Source organism: Nematolebias whitei, chromosome 6 (genome assembly GCF_014905685.2).
Source record: "Nematolebias whitei isolate Nwh7 chromosome 6, NemWhi1, whole genome shotgun sequence".
Taxonomy (NCBI): domain Eukaryota; kingdom Metazoa; phylum Chordata; class Actinopteri; order Cyprinodontiformes; family Rivulidae; genus Nematolebias; species Nematolebias whitei.
The window spans coordinates 23,370,316-23,392,718 of NC_056503.1; the positions used below are offsets into that span (position 1 = coordinate 23,370,316).

The window sequence follows — 22,403 nt, forward strand, 5'->3', positions numbered from 1 at the left end:
TTGCAATCAAAGTATATAATAACAATAATATCAAAATAAGACAGTATCTAAAATAATAATGTTAAAGTGACTTAATTAAATATATATATATATACTGTATATATATACTGTATATGTACATTGTTCTGTATATGTTTACTTTATTTTGATGTTTTTTAAATTAATTCGTTTTAATGTTTTTATTTCTGCCTCTGTCTTATTTTGCTATTATTGTTATTCAGCACTTTGATTGCAACTTATTGTTTTTAAATATGCATTGTAAATAAATTAACTTAACTAGAATGTTTTTATTTGTGGTCGAATCTCAAAAATATGTGTATGTGTGCTAATACACAATATTCCAAGGTCCTGGATATTCTTTTTCAGGGATCACTCTCAGCTACTATCACATCAATTTCAGCTAATTTTCTGTAAACCTAAATTATTAATAGCCCTTTTTGTAGCAGCCATCTTGAATTGGGCTAATTCCAATAGTAAGTATTTTAGCCATACACCCATTTTCGGGCAACGGATGATGTGATAAAATGGTGGAGCAGAATGAGGGGTGTAAAATCTAAGCACCCAGATTAGTACAGTGGATAAGGTATGTCATGGAAACTACAGGTCCAGATGTTTTATTTACCTACAAACAGATGTATACATTTACACAACTTTCACTTGTCCCTATTTTTATTCAAGTTTCATTTTATTGTTTCAACTACAGTGAGCCCTGGAGGATATAAAATTAGCGTAAAGAGATTTATATTCCAACTTCTGATAAACTTGTGGATATTTCCTAAAGAGCATATTACCCCATGTTTTTATTATATTCTGCCTGATTCATAGCCAGAATTCAGAAAGCAGTAGATTCAGAAAGCTATAAAAACTGACTTTCTTCCATCTTCACAGCTAGACGTGGTCAAACAAAAGTGTTAGTGTATACAAGTGTCCAGCTGTCAGGGAACAGCTGCAACATCCTTGAGCAGATGTTTACATATCCAATGATTACTTTCTATGAGATTCATTATAGTATTTCCAGTGGTTCATATGACATTTTGTTAACAACAACACAGGGTTGACTCCATCAGTTGATGTCATATTTTAAACAAAAATCCCAGTTAGTGTTGGGATATATTCTTAGCTACTATTAGACCATATTTTAGCTGCATGTCTGTGACCATCGGCTGTGTTATGGTGTTGTTTGTGAATCTGTGGTTGTGGTCTTAAATCAGGTTGACTTCAAAAGTTAGTAAATGATTGCTCAGAAAGTTTGATTAAAATCCATCCAATGGTTCATGAAATATCTTGCGGAGACAAACACAAGCACATGTGATTACATTATTGCCCACCAGCTCATCTTTATATTAGGTATCCTATTCTTTACCAAACCCTAGTCTTATAACTTGTGGTGTTTTCTTTTTTAAATTTGTTCACAGTTCCCCCAGATGACCCAGTCATCAGTGGGGGGCCAGTGGTGAGCCTGAGAGCCGGCGACCATCTCAACCTAACATGCCATGCTGACAACGCTAAACCTGCAGCCTCCATCATCTGGATCCGTAACGGAGAGGTCCTTAACGGGGCGATGTACTCCAAGGTAAGCACAGAGGTGTGTCATCAGCAGATATGTATACAATATGTGCATCTAGGGATTGATGGGAGGGTGGGTGAAGTGGTGGTAAAGGGGCTTCATTTCAATGTTGTATCTATTCGTTTGCTCGCTTTTAACTAAAAGTAAACAGTTACAAACAAATTGTGACATCTGTCTCTTAGTATTTTCTTCATGCACTGCTTTGCTTTAAATACCTCAGTGTGCACTGTGTGAAATATTCTTGAAATATTGAACACTTTGCCCCATCTTTGATGTGTGTTTGTCTCAGTCTTCATCCATCCATCCATCCATTTTCTTTACCCGCTTATTCCATTTTGGGTCACGGGGGTCGCTGGTGCCCATGTCCAGCAATCACTGTGCGAGGGGCGGGGTACACCCTGGACGGGTCGCAAGTCCATCACAGGGCCACATAGAGACAAACGAGACAAACAACCATTCACTCTCTCACTCACACCTAGGGACAATTTAGAGTTACCAATCAGCCTAACATGCATGTTTTTTTTTGGACTGTGGGAGGAAACCGGAGCACCCGGAGAAAACCCACGCATGCACGGAGAGAACATGCAAACTCCACCCAGAAAGGACCCTGGACCGGGGTTTGAACCAGGGACCTGCTCGCTGAGAGGCAGCAGCTCTACCAGTTGCGCCACCGTGCTGCCCGTCTCAGTCTTCAGCTTTTTTTTATTTTTATGATGCTCCTTTGAAGAAACAGTTTGTATTTTGATTATGGAAATAGAACATCCTCCACCCCCTTTGCTTTACAAACCAACCAAAACAGACAGATGGCCAAATCAGGACACTGACAATATGTTTACATCGTTTTCCTGTTTTGATTTCCTCCTATGGCCAGTTGTATCATCCTGGCCTGTTAGTCTACAGTGTGCCGAGTTGCACTTGGGTCCAAATAATCCGAACCAACCTGGCCCCAGCCCCTAGCCATCATCTCCGAACCCCACCTAATCTGACAAATTAACAGTAATTACAGGTCCGAACACAGGAAAAAAAAAAAAATTAATTAAGCTTTGACCGCTTATACCACCGACTATTAACAGCTGGCGGATGCGCACGGCTGAGGGGGCAGAAGATCGGGGCTGAAGAGCCGTCACAGCTAATTAAATGCTTCCCCTGCTTCTGCCTGCATCCTGCTCTGACATGAAGGATATTTTGTGATCTCACATGTTTAAGTCGTCGGCCGCGCGCGTCTGCTGAGTGCAATGGTTGAAAGAACGTCCATTTGTGCTGATGGGTCACTGGTAAGTAGTTCATTTGAAGCTTAACTGAACTTTTACTTCTTTCAACCGGCTGGTCAGCGAGCGGTCAAATGGCCACGTGCGGCAGATGCTGTATGGCAAACCTTGTTTTCATATATTGGATCGTCAGCCGCACACGTTCCTGGCACAATCAAAAGCCTGACACCGACCCGGTCCACACATTAAGTTTATTATTATGGCCCAGCATAGCCCAAATCCGGGTCGGGTCGGGCCGGGCTCTGGGTTCGGGTTAGAAATGACAGCTCTAACAGTGCGACATCCACTCTTCTTATGGTACAGCATCTTAATCAAGACTATCCTACCATTTCTGCTGTTTGTTGGAAAAATTCTCATTCATTAATGTTGTTTACTCAAAAGAACCAAAACTTGTGGCAGGTGAAAATTTTTAACTGGCTTTACTTGCATGTGCTTTATTCAGGACATGTTACAGACATAAATATTGTGCATATGCATGAAGACAAGTCACAGAATGAAACCTCGAACAGAGACTTCTGCAGACTTTTATAACATTAACAGTTCAGTGGGCGTTCCTTCGTTGTGAAGCCACCTGCAGTCCCATGTCAGAAAGCACACAGATATGGTTAGCAGTTCACACCGGTGCCATGTTGCAATCATTGGAACCCATAGACACTTGTCTGGTATGAGCTCTTGAGTTCAAACGTTCACTCAGATGGGTTCTGTTCTATTTTCATTCAAACCAAACGTAAACAGGACACCACTCATGTCCTCCCTTTCTCCTGCTACCTCATCCCATTATCGCCCTTTTCCAAAAAGCAACTAAAGCCCATTGATTGGGAGGAGGTACATCACTGGGCAATTTTTACTAAAGTGCTTGGTGAAGGTGCTGTTTGAAACATTCTTTCGATTCCTTGTCATTCTCCTCAGAGTGAAGGCAGATATGAAGACATTCAGCTCTGCTAGGTGATGGATGTCATTGAGCCCAAAGTATGAGCTTCTCCCCTCTTGTCTCTATTGCCTAACATTAAAAAGCAATGGGTTCAATTAAAAAAAAGATGACTTTTTTGGGTCTGCAAAGCAGCGGGGGGCCATTTTGCAAGCATAATCATCTGCTCTGATGGTCTTCTCATACCCCATTGATGTAGAGGTCTAATGTGAGCAGATGTGGTCCTGGATTCACAGAGATGGCTTTCCTGATGGTGTCACATGTAATGATAGTTCTGACCCACAGATAATTTCTGGCCATAGGCATCCAAAACCTCATCTCTGTGACCTCATAGAAAAGTATTTACTGGAAGAATGATTAAAGAGAACGTGCATGATTAAAGTTATCATTTAGAAACATTTTGAGTAGTTTGAACCACAGTAAAGAGTTGCTTATAAGATTTAGTGCTTATCATTAGTATGGGTAGATTTAGAAGAAAACGCAAATAACTGGAGTATGAAATGAAGGAAGCTGCCTAAACAATTAAGTAAAAAAATAATAAATAAAGAATAAATTTAAAATCTAGTCTAAATATTCACTTTTTTTTCCTTACAACATTCAGGTCTCATATTCAAATCATGTTGCTTAGTGGCAAACAACAAAGAATTGTTTCTATCTTCTGGAAATGTATCCAAAGAGCTGACTTTTTTTTTTCCTAAAGAGAGTAAGAATTCGGGGGGGGGGGGGGGTCCACTTTTGGTCATCAAACACATCTAAATGAGCTCAGACTGATGGGAAGGAGTGTCACTGCAGTGCACGTGACCAGAGGTTTCCTTGCACTGTCTGCCTCTGACAAGCCATTAAACCTGTTGAAATCATAAGAACATCATGACACAAAATGTCATTAGTTTTGAAGCAGACACTTTTTGAATTAGAAAACTGGTTTATGTCCATCTGGAGTCTATATTTGGAACCACAATATTTTCCTGGATACAGTCTATTGTCAGTATTTAATCATTAATATTATTATAGTTCTGGTGGAAGTAACAGTGGAGGCAGTTCCAAGTTTTAACAAGTATTGTGTGCTAAATACCTGGCACTTTTGGGCTATTCTATTCGTGTGGTATTCAAGTAAATTCAACTCACTGTGCTGTCTAACATTCAGCACATACAAAAGTATCCATTTATTTGATTGTATGTTGAATTATTCCTTAAAAAGAGAAGCTTGATGGTTTGTCTAAATCAGGTTAGATTTTGGTGTAAGTATTCTTCACATGGACATATGTGTATCAAAAATGATCAATTTGTTATGTGAAAGGGGTTTGAATTGTGTGCCGCTGCCAGCTAACCCCCTTTTCTAAGATTAATGAGTGCAGACAGGTCCAGAGGGATGAGGGAAACAATCCTGATTGTGTCACAAAGGATATTACATTGACATACCCAGCATCTGACAGCTAATGTGTTCTGCTTTAGAAGGGACTGCACGCACAAATATGAATTTCATCGCATGCCTCCTCACATACAAATAGGGCGTCAGAGACTATTGAATCTACTATATTATTTTCCCACAAAGCATTAGAAGAAATGCCGATATTTTAATCTCAGTAGAAAATTCACTAATGTTATATATGCTCAGGCATTTCATTGAAGTCTTGAACTCTAAAGTGTGAAGATCTTGTAAAGGATCTTGTCATATGATTTTACAGCTTCAGTGACCTCCTAGTTACATGTTGAGTTTAAAATATAGATTGTCTTTGCTGGAGAGACAGCACACAGTAAGATTATGGTCTTACTGAATTGAAAACTTTTTATTAAAGTGAAAAATAATGAGCAGATAATTATCACTGGTTTGTACTGTGGCACAGGTTGGTTGACTAAGTCTACAAATGAAAAGGTGATGGTTGAAGTGTGGGACTCTGTTGCCATTATATACACACCTCTGTTGCCATTATATACACACACACACACATATATACAGTATATATATATAGTATTTTCCGCCATAAACATTGCACCTCCCTATAAGTTGCATCCGTTTCGCAGAAGCGGGCATGCGCAGAGGGATGAGTCGCTGCGCATTTCTTTGAAATTTAACAAGATAAACACCTAAAAACAATTATTTGCTTGCTCAGCTTTATAGTAACGGTGTGTCTCAGTTGAACTTTTCATTAATAAATGCACTTCAGTGGTCAAATTAACTGTATTTTGCTGGGGCAGTGCAGCAAAATTAAGCTGATTTGACTGTTGCTTCAATCAAGTAGAACGAAGGTGGCAATCTAAGGTAAGTCGATTGTGTCATTAATAGCCACTTTTACCTATTAAATGACACATTGGCTTGCCATACTACACAAGTGCCATCTAGTGGCTGAAAATGGTAGTGTTCAATATTTTCAGTCAGAATTAATGAAAACTGTCAAATCTCAGCCAAAAATTAGTTTATAAATATGGGGGGAAAAAATCGTAAATATGTTGCTTCGGCGTATAAGTTGCAGGGCATGTAAATTATGCAAAGAAATGTGACCTGTATGGCAAAAAATACAATATGTCTTCAGTGATTGGACAGTTCTGTTTGTTCACTCCTCTCAGTTAATACGTATCCTAAATCATTTGTGCAGTCAGGTGTCAAGTGCCCACCCTGTATGCAGAAACATGTGCTACATTTGCTTAAATATGTAATGTATGAAAAACTGGAAACTTATAATTCTCTGTTTATGGACTTTCCAGATTTCAGATTCAGAGCAAAGACTGAAAGTTTTACCCAGTAAGAAGTCCCCACAATGAAACACTGGCAGCTGTTTTACACAGCTTCACTGAAACTCATCATCTGCATTGTGATTTCTTAAATTACTATAATGTGACAGTAATGCTCACACTATTGTTCTGTGATGGACACAGTGACCATAGCTGGTCCAATCAGTTCTAAAGATAAAAGAGTGAAAACATTTCCAGTGTTCATTGAGGTCTTTCACACTTGTATTTAGGGCTACCCATGATAGTTAACAACTGATTTTAAAGTAATCTGTTATCAGTGTTATATCTTAGTTTCTTAGAGATTGTGGCATATTCGGTCAGCACTGTTACTTTGGACCAAGAAAGTCTTGGGTTCAATTCCTGGCTGGGACCGCTCTGCATGGAGTTTGCAGCATGTTCTCCATGTGCATGTGTGGGTTTTCTCCGGATACCGTGGTTACTCCTTAAATTTTAAAATCATGTATGTTAGGATAACTTGTGCCTTTTAAGGAACTGATTACACAGCATGGTTTGTAAGTGAAATAACAATTTTGTTGCATTGTCATCATTCGTCTACACAACAACATCCCTGGTTTTCTCTGACACCAAACTTGTTGAATTCAGGACTCTGTGGAAGTTTTTGGGAACCCCCAGCATCAGTTTGAACTCACTAGTGTGCGGTGCGGATAACTGCAGTCAGTGCTTTTGTTCTGCACAAACGAGTAGATGAACAGCAGTGATAAAGGTGGATAGCAGAGTGCTGTTTGTGCTGCCCACATTTCAATTCATCAGAGCATGAGACACATAACACATCAGTCCCGCACCTTCTCTCAGGAGACCAGAGACACATTTGTCATGTTCTACAAGTGCCGAACAGTCCAGGAACTGGTTTTATGCAGAGCCTGAAGTGTCTGTGCACGTTTGTGCCTTGAAATACAAAAATCACAGCACCAGCTCGTGACCCAGCATGAAAGCTACACAAGATTCAACCTTTTTTTTTCTTTTACTATTCTAAACATTGATTGCAGTCACGGCATTGTAATGTGCTCATGTAATATTTTTAACAATCTATAAGCTTTGCAAGGAGACACAGTGGCTCAGCGAGAAGGTCGCCAGATTGAATACTGTCCAGGGACCATTGTGGGTTGAGTTTGCACGTTCTCTCTTTGCATGTGTGGATTTTCTCCAGGTACTCCGGTTTCCTCCTACAGACAAAACCATGCATGTAAGGCTAATTGGTAACTAAATTGGCCCTAGGTGTGAGTATAAATGGCTATTTGTCTTTGTGTGGCCCCTAATAAAGTGGAGACTTGGCCACTCCAGAGTCTTACAAGGATCAAAGCAGGTATAGAAACTGGGTGGATGCAACATAGCTGCCTAACTTTTGTTTGTATTTTTGTTGTTGTTGTGAGTGTTCCATGAAACAAGATATTTCTATTTTATTTTTTATTGTTATAAAACTGTTTGATGTACATTTCTACCGTGGTTCTCTTGTTTTGTATGACCTAAGCAGAGCAACAATGAGCCTTATATAAAAGCCCTATTTAAAAGGCATGGCAGAAAAATGGATCCTGACTTTGGGGTTGACCACACTGCACCATGTTGCCCGCACAATTTGTTCTATTCAGTGACTTTGTTTTGTCCTGCACTGTTTAACATAAACTCCCAGAGCCCTCCACTAAACATTGGAGTCGGAGCGAGAGCTACTGAGCGCTACCAACCGATTCCAGATGGCTTCCACAATGTTGGGCTCAGAGGATGAGCACTGAAAAGAAGATTGATTTTCCTTTGTGAAGTATGACAAGCCATGCACTAGAGCACAGCTCTCCAGACACACAAAAGAAGCACAAAAAACACATTTCAAAATATGTTTTATTTATTTTCTTCTTTTCATATCAGGTTCCTTTGCAGTAGAACTACGGGCTATAGAACGTTCTGATGGGTTTTCTCTGTTTCCCCCAAGGAGCATGTGTGTGGGTAGGGGGGTGGCGGCTGCTTGTTCATGAATTGTTAGTCTTTTTTACATTTTTTTTATCTTTTACTCTTTTACATGTTTTCTATCAAAGCTTACTGATTAAAGTATTTGTCCAATATTTCCCTATCCGTATGTCACTTAAACTGTTTATAACTCCAACTTCAACTGGTCCATTTGAAGATAAATTCAACATCCACTGAAAACTAAAACAGTTTTGCTTCTGTTCATTGACTGTGAAAATGAAACTTCAAGGTTCAAGCATGCTGTTGCACTTGGAACCCTAAAATGTTCATCCACACGGCTGACTTTTCCTTCACTTGGGTGTCTCTTCTCTCTTTGCAGACGTTGCTCCGGGATGGAAGGAGAGAAAGCATCGTGAGCACGCTCTACCTATCTCCTTCCAACATTGAGACTGGTCAGCAGATCATCTGTAAGGCCTCCAACAAGGCAGTACCCAATGGCAAAGAGACCAGTGTCACCATTGATATCCAACGTAAGCATTCCTTTAGTTCTGATAGAAATATTTTATCTAGACTGTGACCATGGGTTTTTGATCTGCTCAGAGATGGATTATGATAAGATTATGACCCGGTTCTGACTTGTTAAACAAGCAAGCAACTCTAAAAAGAGTCTTCCAGGGATTCAATATCCGTCAAGGGATATATATATATATATTTTTTTTAAATTTCTTTATTGGGTTGCGACACCACGCAGAAAGGCTTTTGTAAACCGTACCATTTTTACTGACACGTCAGTTCACATAAGATCCAATGAGATCACACTTAGTCTGCTCCTTGTATTCACTTGATATGCTGCGCTCCTAGAAGAAGGCGGAGCCTAGGCCCAATATAGTTGTAAGGCAACGTGTCGTCCTCACCCTGCCGGTCCTTGATCTTGCGTTGAATTGTATCGGAGAGGCCAGCGCCTTTTCCTGCCTTGATTTAATACAATTGGTAAACTGAATTCATGTTTCTTTGGCTTATTGAGATAGTGTGAGTTACTACTTCTGAGGAAGTGCGAGCCGGGAGCCTCAGGGACCTGGGGTTCGAGATGAGACCTGAGGCCCCAACAGCCAACGACAGTTCTCTCTGTCTCTCAGTGTTTCCCTGCTAATTTTTGATTTTCTGGTAGGTTATCTTTTGGGTTTACACATATTAATTCATTCATAGTCTATATGAGTCACGAGGACTCGTTTACAAGAGAGACCTGTAAGAAATGAAGAAAACAATGATATGGTATATTTGATTAGTAGAGAAATGTTGAATACGTAAAGGCATAACACGGTCAAACCAACCCACATAACATACACTTCCAAAATATTGATTGCATGCATTTATTGTTATTTATATATATATATATATATATATATTTTTTTTTTTTCCCTTGATGCCATCTTGTTAAATCAAATTGATGTACAACTATTTTTTTTTTATTTGCCATGATAGAAATCAAAGTACCTATCCATTGTTAATGATGGAAGCTTCCATTAGTGTTCCATCTACCTGCTTGCTATGTTAGAATACAATATGTGGTCGCTTCTTTTTTTTTCCTCACACAGGCTATCGATCTTTTTTGATGAGAACATCCACATTTCCCCTCCAAAATAGGCAAAGTAAGCCCAGCGTGTAAAACACATTCAGATTCAATTGTCGGGGAATATTTCTCCGATTAGGAACTGCTCACAGTAAGAGAAAAGGCTTCAAACAATAGGGTTTTGCATCACTCACAGCCCCTTCAACACCATTAAGTATGACTAATAAAGCAGAAAATGTTATTTAGAGAACCATTATGACTGACAGCTTTATTCTTTCTGTTATGTACATGGCAAGAGGCGAGAATGGCACAAACGAGCACGACACAATGAGGCCAAGACAAGTGCAGGAGTAAAAATGATTAACAGTCGTTAGTTTGCAGCCTTTGCAGTTTGTGCTCTTCAAGTCTGGCTTTTGAGTCAGAGGAGAGAAGTCTGCCCACACGTAAACTGATTTGTCACCATGTATAATGATGTGTCTGTGATAAATCATGGCATCATTCTCGCCTGTGAACGTTTGATTTATCCCTGAAAACTGAGGGGCGCTGATTCTCTAATTAGCATTCCAAAGTGTCATCTTTACACAATTAAAGCTTCTGAAAACATTTTTTCACAGTGTCAAATCAAAGCAAGCGACAGCAGAGACTAATTGTCGAGATCCAGACTGTCTCCCACAAGGTTAAGGCTCTCAACTCCGTTCGTCTCACCCCCATCCCTCCCCACCCTGCCTAAGATTTGACAGGTTCAGCACATTTCAGCAGAACATTTGAAGTTTGTGCAAAACAGAGACACTTCTCAAATTAAGTCGCCCCTGGACTGAAACACGCAGAACACTAATTCATTTGTGTTGGGTGATCATTTGCATGCATTAAATTTCAATGCAGCATATTTTTATCAAGGTCAGTAGCTCAGCAACATGATCAGAAAAAAATGCTGAAATAAAAGCTACAGGGCAGATACGGTGTTCTCCAAGCACTTGATATTTTTTTGCAAATACTTTGCATGCAGCTTAGTCAACCATCTGCATCTTAACACAGCGGGTGCATTTTATTGTACAGTTGTTAGATTTTAGTAGCATGTTTACAAAGTATCAAAGGTGTGCAGATGCTACATTTAGCTTTACAAAATATTGTAAGATTAATGAAAAGTATGTGTATCTGTACACTACTTCAGTGTGAATGCAGTAGTGTTGTTACATTGTTGTCAGGTTGAAGCAGCAGCGCACAAAAGCTGTGTTCTAATCTGAAACTTAGATTTCTCAGTAACAATCAGTTGTTAATATACCTGAAGGCCATTCTCTGTATCAGGCTGTTAATTCCAAGGCACTTACTGGGTCATTGTTCAAAACAAGCTTGACATGTTTCTGAACCCATAACTAAATTACGCCGAGGTCAAATTTACATTATAACATGCTGTTTTGTATAACTCTTTACTTTATAAGGACCAAAGAGCTGGTCCAGGAAAGTTAAAATTCTTACAAAAACAAGTGCTATGCTGATGTCACCCATCGCTGAGGGATTTAAGTAGTAATTGTTGGTAGTTCTGCAGATGAGTGATCTTTCTGGACTGGAATTGAACAGGGAATGCAAGTAAACAATGTTTTTGGTGCAAGATGTGGGTAGGAGTTACACTGTGGAGAAGAATAGAGGGAGGCTTTTTTTTTTACCTTTTATTTCCTTGTCTGTGGCAGAGCAGAGTGATGGATCCCGGTGAGTAAAGAGAGCAATTTTATGCACCACCAGGTGCAATGGTGGAGCTAGGGGGTGGTCAAGGGTGACTTTGGCCCTCACAGATTAACCTTTGGACACTCCAAGGGCCACTCCAGTCATTTCAGGAAACTATACTTTAAAGCAATATAGAAACTAGACAGCACGGTCTTCTCAAATGATAGGGATAACATAAAAACTATTAGTTTATGTAACAACTGTGATAACACTGTAAGTAAGCATACACTAAAATGGCCATAAGTAAAGTAATTATAGTAATAATAACACACTTTTGCCACAATAGAAAATACTTGGCAGAACAAAGTGTATTTTTTTTTTTTTTGTTTCGAGACAAAGAAAGAGAATTTAAACCTCTTCTTGCTTTAGTATAACACTCTCTTACTGAGGTTTTTTGACAAAAGCTAAAAGCCATTGCGGTACTTATGAAGGAATTGTTCCTCCAGGAGCTTCCTGTCAGCCCGAGAAAGACATGAAACACTTGACAAGTCAGTCTTTATTCTAGTGCTCCGTGCCTTTTATTGTAACACTCAGGCACATGTGAATTTCCAGCAGAACAGCTTCATAATTGTTAGTAGTTAGAAACACCTCTGCCAGTCACCTGAAAGGTACTGAGACTGAGGGTGCATTCACACCAGCCCTGTTGTCCTGAACTCTTGTCCGTTTGCTTAGAAAGTCTGGTTCGCTTGGGGAGGTGTGAATGCGCCATCAAACCCTGTCACGGAACAAAAAGGCGAACTCTGGCCCACCTAAAAACCTAGGTCTCGGCCCAGTAGAAGAAAACTCCAGTGCGGTTCAAGTACAGTGTGAATGCAAACAGACCGGACACCACTCCTCAAGCAAGAAGTGGAGTACAGCACAGGGCAAACAAACGCTTTTCTCTCACCTCATATGGAGCCGTCAGCTGCCTTGTGTGAAAAACAAGATTCTCCATGGCCTTCTGCCTCATCTTCCACTCATTTATTTATTTAGTTTATTTGACACGGACAATGCTCACAAACATAGAACAGAACAAGTCTTTAAGTGATGTGTTGCACAAATATAGCTACAGCTAATTCACAACTCCAGTCCCTGGTTGGGCATTTCTACGCATTCAAATACATACAATTTATCACTCAAAATACAGAAAGAATACCTACGTATTCCTGCCTGCATACTCATGTAATCAATCTAACAACCCCCAAATTCATATAATAAAAACTACACACTAAAATATGAGCAATTTCAAAATCTATATACAATCAAAATTCAAAACATTTCCCTCTACAAATTCTAAAATAACCTTGCAACCCACAAATTTACATAAATATCATAGCACATACTCAATACCTCCCCATCCTCACACAGTCAGCTAACATACTAAACATTGTACAAAGTAAATATAATACTAACTCACTAATACATACACTTCCACAAAGACTTTTGCATCCATAAAATCTGAGTATTAAAAATGATCACATCTTTGATTTTACTTTAGCCAAGATATAGTCATGTAAACAAACTTTTTTATTTCAGGTATAGCTTTTACATGTGGGGGCAATAAGCTCCATAATGTTGTGCTTTCATAGGAAAAAGAGGTTTGACCAAACGAGGTTCTTCATAGGGGAGTGATGCAATTCTGTTCTAATGATCCTCAAGTGGCTCTGAAACTGTTTTGCTTCTGTATTAATGAGCTAAATGGATGAGGAGCTAACTTACTGATACACTTTAAAATTAATTTAAGAAAACTTAAGTTAGAAAAGCTTTCAAAATGCATTAAGTTATGTTTGTCCAGGATTAGACAGTGATGTGATCCTACTGGCTTTTTGTCCATTACTTTTATTGTTTGGTTATACAATGAGACCATTGGCTTAATAGCCGTTGTAGTAGCCTGGGCCCATGAAGTCATACAATATGAGCTAAGAGAGAATATCATGACATGCATATACTGAAGAGCAGCCTGGAGAGGAATATAAGGTCTTATTGATTTGAAACAATGAAGGTTTCTTTTGACTTTTTTGGAAATGTTGTTTATATGATTTATGCTTAGTCCACTGTTGAAAAATGACAAAATAGAACTCCTAAAACTGCTAAAACTTGACGCCACTCCATTTTTGTTTATATTTCCAGAAGAAGAAGAAGAAGTGTCTTCTTCAGAGGTTTTTGTGTCATTTCTTTCAGTAGTTCTTGGTGCAGCGCCACCACAGGCGAGTGGATGAACAGGTTGGCTGGACTGCACAGTGCAGTGTGAATGCAAACCGCACCAGCTCAAATGTAAACAAAATGCTATAATGTTGGTCCCCAACCGAATCGAGTCTACTGGACTATCAGGTGTGAAAACAACCTGATGTACAGTACATCATGGTCAGAAAAATGCTCCTCTAAAATGGTTTTCATCAGTCTATGGCAATGTTTCTGTTGCTTCCAGCTCACTCCTCTTGGGGTTTTCTTTATAGACTCATTATTCTCCTTGTGTATTTAAGTAATATTGATGTTGATGTTTTCATGAAACTGAAGGGCTTACATTGAGAATGATTTGTTTTGACTAAAATTCTGTCAACAGGAAACATTCAAAGAATTTTGAATAATATTGTACTGTATAAATGGAAGTACAACATTCTGCTTTATGTGTTGAAGAAGATGCCCAATCTATTGTTTTGATGTTTTTACATACTAGGATTAGACCAATTGATCAGACAGAAAATTATCATTATAGGGATTTTTGTTGCTTTTATAATAATCTTAAATCAGCCTTGCATGAACATACTAATCTGATTCACGGTTGCGCATCTGTCAAAAGTATGTTGTTGTTAAATGTGACAGAATACGACATCAATACAACCGTGTTTCCCGTGTCAAAGGGTGCCTTTCATGGCACTGGTGCTAGTTCTGGCACAACACAACTAGACTGCAGTGAAATATGACCAAAATATATTAACTTCTACAGGAACTGTGTTATATCTACCAGAGAGATGATATAACTCTGTTGGTGAACATATTTTAGAAGGATGCTTTAAATAACTGAGTCTAAAGTTTTTACTTCTGATGAGCACACACTCTAATGGAAGCATTTAGACAGAGTTTGTAATCTGATTAGTTTTCCTCTATTTCATCTATTTCTAGTAGATTTGGTCTGCATCAATGACATATTGTTAAATTTTCAGTCAAAAATCAAACAGATTGAAATATCAGCTGTTTTTTAAAGTTCAGCAATGGCCCCTACGTACACCACATGAAGCAGGTCAGTGGTAAACTTAACTCACCGTATGAACTGCAGGTGAATAAACATAAAAATATCCATCCATCCATCCATCCAGTGACTTTTTCATTAATTCATTAAACCTTTATTTAAACAGATAAGTCACACTGAGCTTCAAAGACTCATTTACAAGTGTGACCTGGTTGGACAGACAATAAAATGTGGTGAAAAATGACATATAGGGTTTGGAGACAAAAAAATATATATATATCCTAACACACTTTTAACCTCCGGTTGAAGGTCAACAGTATGATAATGAAAAAAAATCTTGCACACTAGCACATAATGACACTGACATGGTTGTCGGGGGATGGGGATGCAAGGGCAGTGAGCATATCCAGAGACAACACACAGAGGCACTGCAGAGTTCAGATAAAATGACTCAATTCAAATAGTTCCCTCTGGAGAGATCCGTACACACTCTGGGGGTGCTGCGGACGGCCAAAGACTAATCCAAAGAGTCCTGAAATGATGACAGAATGTTTATTCAGCTGGACCCCTCTGAAAAGTCCATGGAAATTCCTCGATAGGAGGGGAAGGAGGGGCAGAGCCATCAAGTTAATAAAACTTCCAGGTGGGTTGAGATGGCCTGTCAAAGCCAGTCAGGGAGCCAAATTCAGATAAACACAATTGTTTTGGGGACATGCAGAACTTAATGACATCTACCTTGAGTCTGTGTTGGTTTCCTCAGTTCCGTAACGTCCAAATTAAATGGCCACACCAATGGACCGTGCCTGAGAATAATCCCTGAGATCTGATCCATTCTACCAAAAACTTTTGAGTCTGGGTGCTCAAGGCATGAATCAAGCCATCATAAGGCAAGCAGCCTGCTCGGGTTTAAATTTGCTGCAGCCGGCTTCCTTGATTGTAAATAAACCAGCAACCAGCCAAATCCAAAAAGCAGGAACCAGTTATCATAAAATCCAATTATAAATGTGTCCTTAAAATCCACAAATGGCAGCAGAGATAGACATATCATCAAGTCCAAGTTGATGAGATATCCAGCTGCGTGCATGCCAACAGGGCAAATCAGCTCGCCTAAAGCCTGTCTCCTCTTCCAAGACTTTAACACGCTGTTCTTTCCTTTCAATGTTGTGGGGGTCACTGGTGCCCATATGCAGCCGTAACGGTACGAGAGGCGGGGTACCCCCTGGACAGGTTGCAAGTCCTTCATTGTAATATATGTCTAAATAAATATTATACAAATTGTAACATTAATATATTATTTTGATATATAATAAAGTCATTTTGAGTATAAAATGTATATCAAAAACAAAGGCAGCCTTGTGTATATAAAATAGTGTTTTGAAATATTAAAGTACTTTTTATTTAGAAGATATATTTTTTTTAATCATGGAAAGTTTGAATACAATGTGGTAATACACATTAGTACCTTAAATAAATGGTTTCATAATTTGCATTTTGAGCCTCTGAAGTCCCCGTGCTTTAGGCAGCAGGATGAGTTGTAGCACAGAAAATATATAATTACCACTGAAAAACAAATATAACAAAACATGGTTCATCGACTTGTCTTTTCTTTTGAAAGAAAGTTTCAAAATTTACATTTTAATATTGGCATTTGTTTAGTTTAAATTGCTTAGTAAAACAACAAACCTTCCTCCTCATCTTTTTATTTAATGTCACAGTAAAACTATGTCATCGAACTTTAAGTGGAAGACTGTGGCTACTTTAACATCTGAACTTTTCCCTCTTTGTAAAAATATTTAATAAAAAGCAATAGGTGCTCTGAAGCTTAACATCATTTCAATAAGGAGAGACATTTTGAAAGTAAAATGCTAAAATGTATTTTTGTCAAAAAACATGAATTTAAAGATCAGCCTTGATGATTCTGCTTTGATGATTCATCGCCGTGGAGCAGTAACATGAACAGAGGCTCCCTTCAGAACCCCCCTGGTTTCAGTGGATGAGCAGAGTGTAGTGGACTAGGCCTGATGTCAAAACTGACCATATGGGACTGAAACTGTCATTTCATTGATTTGAATCCAGAAATACAGGTTAACCCATCCTGAGACTTTCTTTCTTGAATTAATCAAGTGGAAAAAGACAATTCTCTATGATCATTACTATTTTACAAATGTTTTGATAATCAAAGTGTTTTGGTTCAAACAATGTCTACATGTTGAAGTGAACTAATCATTTTTATTTACTTAAACAGTAGTAATGATTCTTAATCCTCAATTCAAAGTGAAATCAAGTTAGAGTACGTTACAGAGTAATGATTCAATTTCTTGATCGTCTGCTTTGAAGTGAGCAAATTTGTAAGTGTGTCAAAGTTCGAGTTTCGGTCAACTGAAAGTTTACTGAAAAGAAATGTCATGTTTAACTTTTACAGCGCGATACTTGGTGAGTGGCGCCACGAAGTCTGGTTTTTCCATGATATCTTTCTGTCTGTTCTTAAACAATCTGAATCTTTTCCTTGACTTTTAATAACACCTTACATCACAAACCACACCTCTGCTTTGGTCCATCGACCAATCAAAAGGCTCTCAAATGAACCGGAAGTAGAGCTCTTTAAAATGTGGGCACTTCCTAGTTCATACAGAGTTTTTGGAATTCAGAAGAGTTCAGCTCAGAGAGTTCAGCTCAGTCTTGAAGCTGCTGTAAGCTCAGTCTTGAAGATGGAGCAGCAGTTCAAGCAGAGAGTTTTTGGAATTCAGATGCAGAGAGTTTGGGAGTTCAGAATGCAGAACGCTGGCATTCAGGATGCGGCTGAATTAGAATCAAGCTGAACCAGAGACGATTTTGGGAATTATAACTTCTGTTTGGATAACCTCACACGACTCTCGAGGTTCGAGCTGTCCTCACAGAGACGCTGAAAGAGTTGAAAGGAGAGCTCTACACCGATGCTGAACCTATCATCTGCAAGGTAAAAGTTCTATTTCGACCAAGCGTACCGTTGGCCCAAGCTGGAAAAGAAGGAGCGTGTCAGTTCTGGTTAAAACAGACAAATTCCCTCACACATCTCTCTGTAGACAAACTTCACTTTCCATCTTTAAACTCTCCTATCTGCTAGCAAATTAATCCAGATGTTTTCAGAAATGTCTGTGGTGAAGCAACGGAAATTCATGGCCGTATGGTTTTCCTGGTTGTAAAGCTGATTAATTATGTTGTTATTTTCATATTCTGCCAAATTAATGTAAATGTGTGATGTGTTAAACTTGATTCTGTTAATAAATGACCCACTCGTGGTGAGTCAAAGATAATTAACGTCTCACGTCCACATTTTATTAAATTCACTGCACGTATGTTACACAGTCCAGAAAAATGAAAGAACCCGTTTTAACTGTATGAATATATCTCAGCATATGTCATACTACAAGAGTTAGCAGGAAACTATATGACGAGGTGGATATAATAGTTGCCAAGTCCGCTTATTGTAAGCAACTTTGGGATTTTATTTAATTTTTTTCTCTAAAGTCGCTTGCAAATCTTATGAGTTGTGTTTTTTTGGGCTTGTTTTTGAACGTGAAGTTGCTTATTTGGTATTGACTTTCTTTCTGAGTGAAACTAGTTGATTATCTCCTAGCTCCGCAAAATAAAGCAAAAGACGAGTGGTAGTTTGTCCCTTCCAAGCCACTGTTTCCTGTTTATCGCTCCCGCCCAAATGGGCGAGGCGACAGGTGCACACTAGACATAGACATGTACGAATATGTCTGTGAGCGCGTACCCCTAACACTCATACTGTGGCTGACCACTAGGGGGCTCTACTCACACTCAGATGTCAGGATGTTTCTTTTTTTTATGTAGAAAAAAAAATTATATATGCAATATATATATATATATATATATATATATATATATATATATATATATATATATATCAGAGCTTAAAAGTATGTTATTCAAAGTGTTTAGCATAATTTTGCTGTTGTTTATGTAATAATATAATATATTTATGTTTATACTGTTTAAAAATGGCCTCTTTTACACAATGTGGTGGTTGCCAGTTGGGCTTGTTTTGGGCTTGTTTTCATAGAGCTGGCTGCTTTTTTCACTTGTGAGATCTGGCAACACTGGGAGAAGGTGGGGCTATGCACAAAGAGCAACAGAGAAACACCAAATACCCCTAAATATATAGAACATACCATATTCTCATGGCTGAAGATGTGCCCAAAGCTTTGTATGAGAAAACATGAAAGTTTACCTCAAGCTTGACACTATGTTCGTCAGATACTCACAACCATGGCGTTGATCCCTAGCAAATTTTCCTTAAACATTCAGTGATTTTAGGCTGTACTGAAAGTAAATGAGCAAAATTAATATTGATGCTTTCATCTTGCACTCTGTAAGACAGCAAGCAAAAACATTTCCTCAAAAGGTATTGTGTTCCCTAAAAAATGTTGACAATATCCACCGAGTGTTCTCACTGTCAGACTACTGGCTCACTTTGAGCCTGTCGAACCGCTAATTGGATAATTGAGAGTCTCATTTCTCTTCTTGAGTAGTTATTGATTAAGAAATTGAGGTTTTCTTATTTAACCAAAAAAAAAAAAAAAAAACCTTTCTTTTTCTACCTGCTCTTCGCAGCTGTTTGTATTCTGCTCACTTTCATGCTTGGCTCTTTTTCTCTCTGCCTCATCTTAATGGCAATCCAAATGAGTTAACTCTGAGCACAGCTCTGCACGCTGCCGGACACCCTAAATAAGTCTAAAACCCGATGCTTTCAACATTATTTTCTTTTATCGTTACTTTAATGCTTTAAAGGTTTACATCCAACTCAGCATTTTCATTCCCACCAAAGTTCTTACAGACAAATCTGGCCAGGGGTTAGACAAATTAGCATCTAAATACAGTATGCTGTGGTGATGTTGCTGAAATGAGAGGGATTGCGAGCCAACAGAGGTGATTCAGAACGCTGGATAGACTGCTGACTTCACTTGTTCATCCCATCCCATCAACTGGCTGTAATTATTTGATAGCATTACGCCCTTTGGATTCAAGTCAGTAAAATTCCTCACTGTCATGATTTCACCACTGCAGGAAAGTAGCATGTTTGAGCTGCCAGCTTCATGTTTCACTAAATCCCCTTCATCCAGTGTGATTTAAAATATTCCGTTATTATTTTGTAGCACAGTTGCAAATGTGCAATGTCGTGGCCCACATAGAAACATGCTTTGAAATTGATGCACACGGAATGGGCAAAGCCAAGGTTCTTTGTGTTTGCATTGCAATTAAGCTGAGCCATGCGGGGAACAAATGAATGCCATTTGTTGAGACTAATTAATAAAGAACATGCACATGTGCAGTTGGGGAAGATTTGTTTCGGGTAGCTTGCTCAGCTACGTATTCTCATGGCTTAATCAAGCTGACAACGGCAAAGTCTTCAGAAACAGAATCTGAGAGCAAACGAGTGCTCCTGCATTTCATCAGAAACTTTGTGCTCATATGTTGACATATGCAAAAAAAAAACCAAACATCTGCTGTCATAAAACTGAGCAAATTCTAAATGAAATGACGTGAATTTGTTATGATCAATATGTTAGACCTTAGGTTGTTCATCAGTCTGCTCTCCCCTGGTGTAGTCCACACAGCCAGACAGACAATATGGCCATATTGCCGAGGCTATAATCCACAAACAGCTTCTCCATCCTTTAGAGGCATCCAATGCTTCTGGAGTTTGAGGCTGGTCCTGTTGGAGAACAGCTGTCTACAGTGACCCATAGAGATTGCAAATTGAGCTTTAAGAAAGGAAAACAAACTACTGATGCTGGCACTATGGGCATGCAAACAGAGAAGTTGGAAGATTGTTCCAAAAACACCATCTGCTCTCCACTTTGAACTAACCGATCAAAAGCTGTCGGCCAAACTATTATCCCCTCCTCCCTCCCTACCCCATTCATCTTGTTGTTTTCACTGAAGCGTCGATCAGTCCTACTGCCCTCCTTTCTTTCTCCCGTTTCTAGTCCCCCCCCTCTTGTGAAGAATGGGATGAATTACATTGCTGTGCCATCTCGTTGCCTCGGATGTACTCACCAATCATCTCATGCATTTAAACATCAAACACTACTCTTCATTAAGTAAATGTCTGTCATACCTCGAAGGGCAAAGGTCAGAGATGGTAATACCCCCTAATTTTACACCAAGGGCTCTTACCGACACATTTTTGTCAGCTGTTGCTCCCATAGCTGTCTTTTGTCTTTTGGGAGCTTAAACTATCAACAAATTAACTTCATCATGACATTACCTCTTTCTAAAACTGACTGGGGCATTTTCTAAGGGTGCGCAAGTTCAGTCATTTCAAAAGAACAATGACGTTTTTGTGATCAGATTGACAGTAATGAGCGTTTGTCTATTTAGAAGTCTCTTGGCAGCAAGACGATGGGTTGCATGTTTAAAACGCATTATATAGGAAGAGTTTTAGTCAATGTGGCCTCTGAATTATCTCTGTTTGTGCACACAGAAATAACCCTCAATTTCCCCTCCTATCTTTGGGTACCTGTCTGACTGTGCACTTGCAGATTCCTACAGATTATTTTATTACCACCTCCACTACTATCCAACATGTTATTTTCCCCTTTAGGTTCCTTTTGCCTACATTTTTTCTCACTTATTTAATTGCTTCGCCAAGCTAAAACCACATACTGAGTGGATGTAACACCATTGCTCAAGGCACAGATGCATTTCCTTTTTCATTATGATGCACACCCATGTCTCCTTTCATTTCCACATAAACATGTTTCCACACATGCAAATGTCCGCTCACGCACAATTGGCTTCTCCCTACCCGGGGAGACTTGCTGGTAGACCTGACCCCCAGTGTTTGCTTGTGTGCTCTTATTTATTTATTTTTTTTACTGGCCCATGGAGACCTAGTACAGGTGGGGCTTAAGGTAGCAGAGTGGTTGGTGGAGGTGGTGGTGGTGGTGTGTGTGTGTGTGTGTGTGGGGTGGGGTGGGGGGGGTGCTGAAGGGAACTACAAGGGCCGATGGGAATATAGCATGCTAGAGTGGAAGAATGTGGCACCTGGACCACCTCCTCTCTGGTGTTTTGTGGCAGCTGAGCCAGCCTAGAGCATCTGCACAGCTACGGGGTAATAAGCTGTTGTTCCTTGTCCCCATACATGCATACAATACACATGCAGATTTACTCTCCATAACTCTGCACAGAGGGGTTGAATTAGGTGCGCTTTGTGTGATGCATGCATCACTATGCCCTTCATCCATATTCAAAGAACAGATCCTGCTTAGGAAGCTCGTATCACTAAACACACAACAGAGATGTTTATGAAACAGATGGCTACAGTCAAACTCTGAGTTAGTTTCCAATGATGCCTTCAGAAAGTTTTCAAAAGGGCAGCCAGTCTGGGGCCACAGATAACGTAGGGGTGGTACAACAAAACCAAAAGCCATAACATACTGTAATTTTCAGTTTAATCATGCTGATGTTTCATATATACTATATATATATATATATATATATATATATATATATATATATATATA

General features: G+C 39.1%; 1 protein-coding gene across 1 annotated transcript in view; it reads left to right on the plus strand.

Annotated features, from left to right (window-relative positions):
* Window positions 1-22,403, plus strand: part of kirrel3b (kirre like nephrin family adhesion molecule 3b) — a 314,289-nt gene that overhangs the window by 30,001 nt on the left and 261,885 nt on the right. The window contains exons 3-4 of the mRNA XM_037677772.1: window positions 1,416-1,573; window positions 8,790-8,940. Coding sequence (XP_037533700.1) covers window positions 1,416-1,573; window positions 8,790-8,940 — 309 coding nt within the window. The remainder of the gene's footprint in view (window positions 1-1,415; window positions 1,574-8,789; window positions 8,941-22,403) is intronic.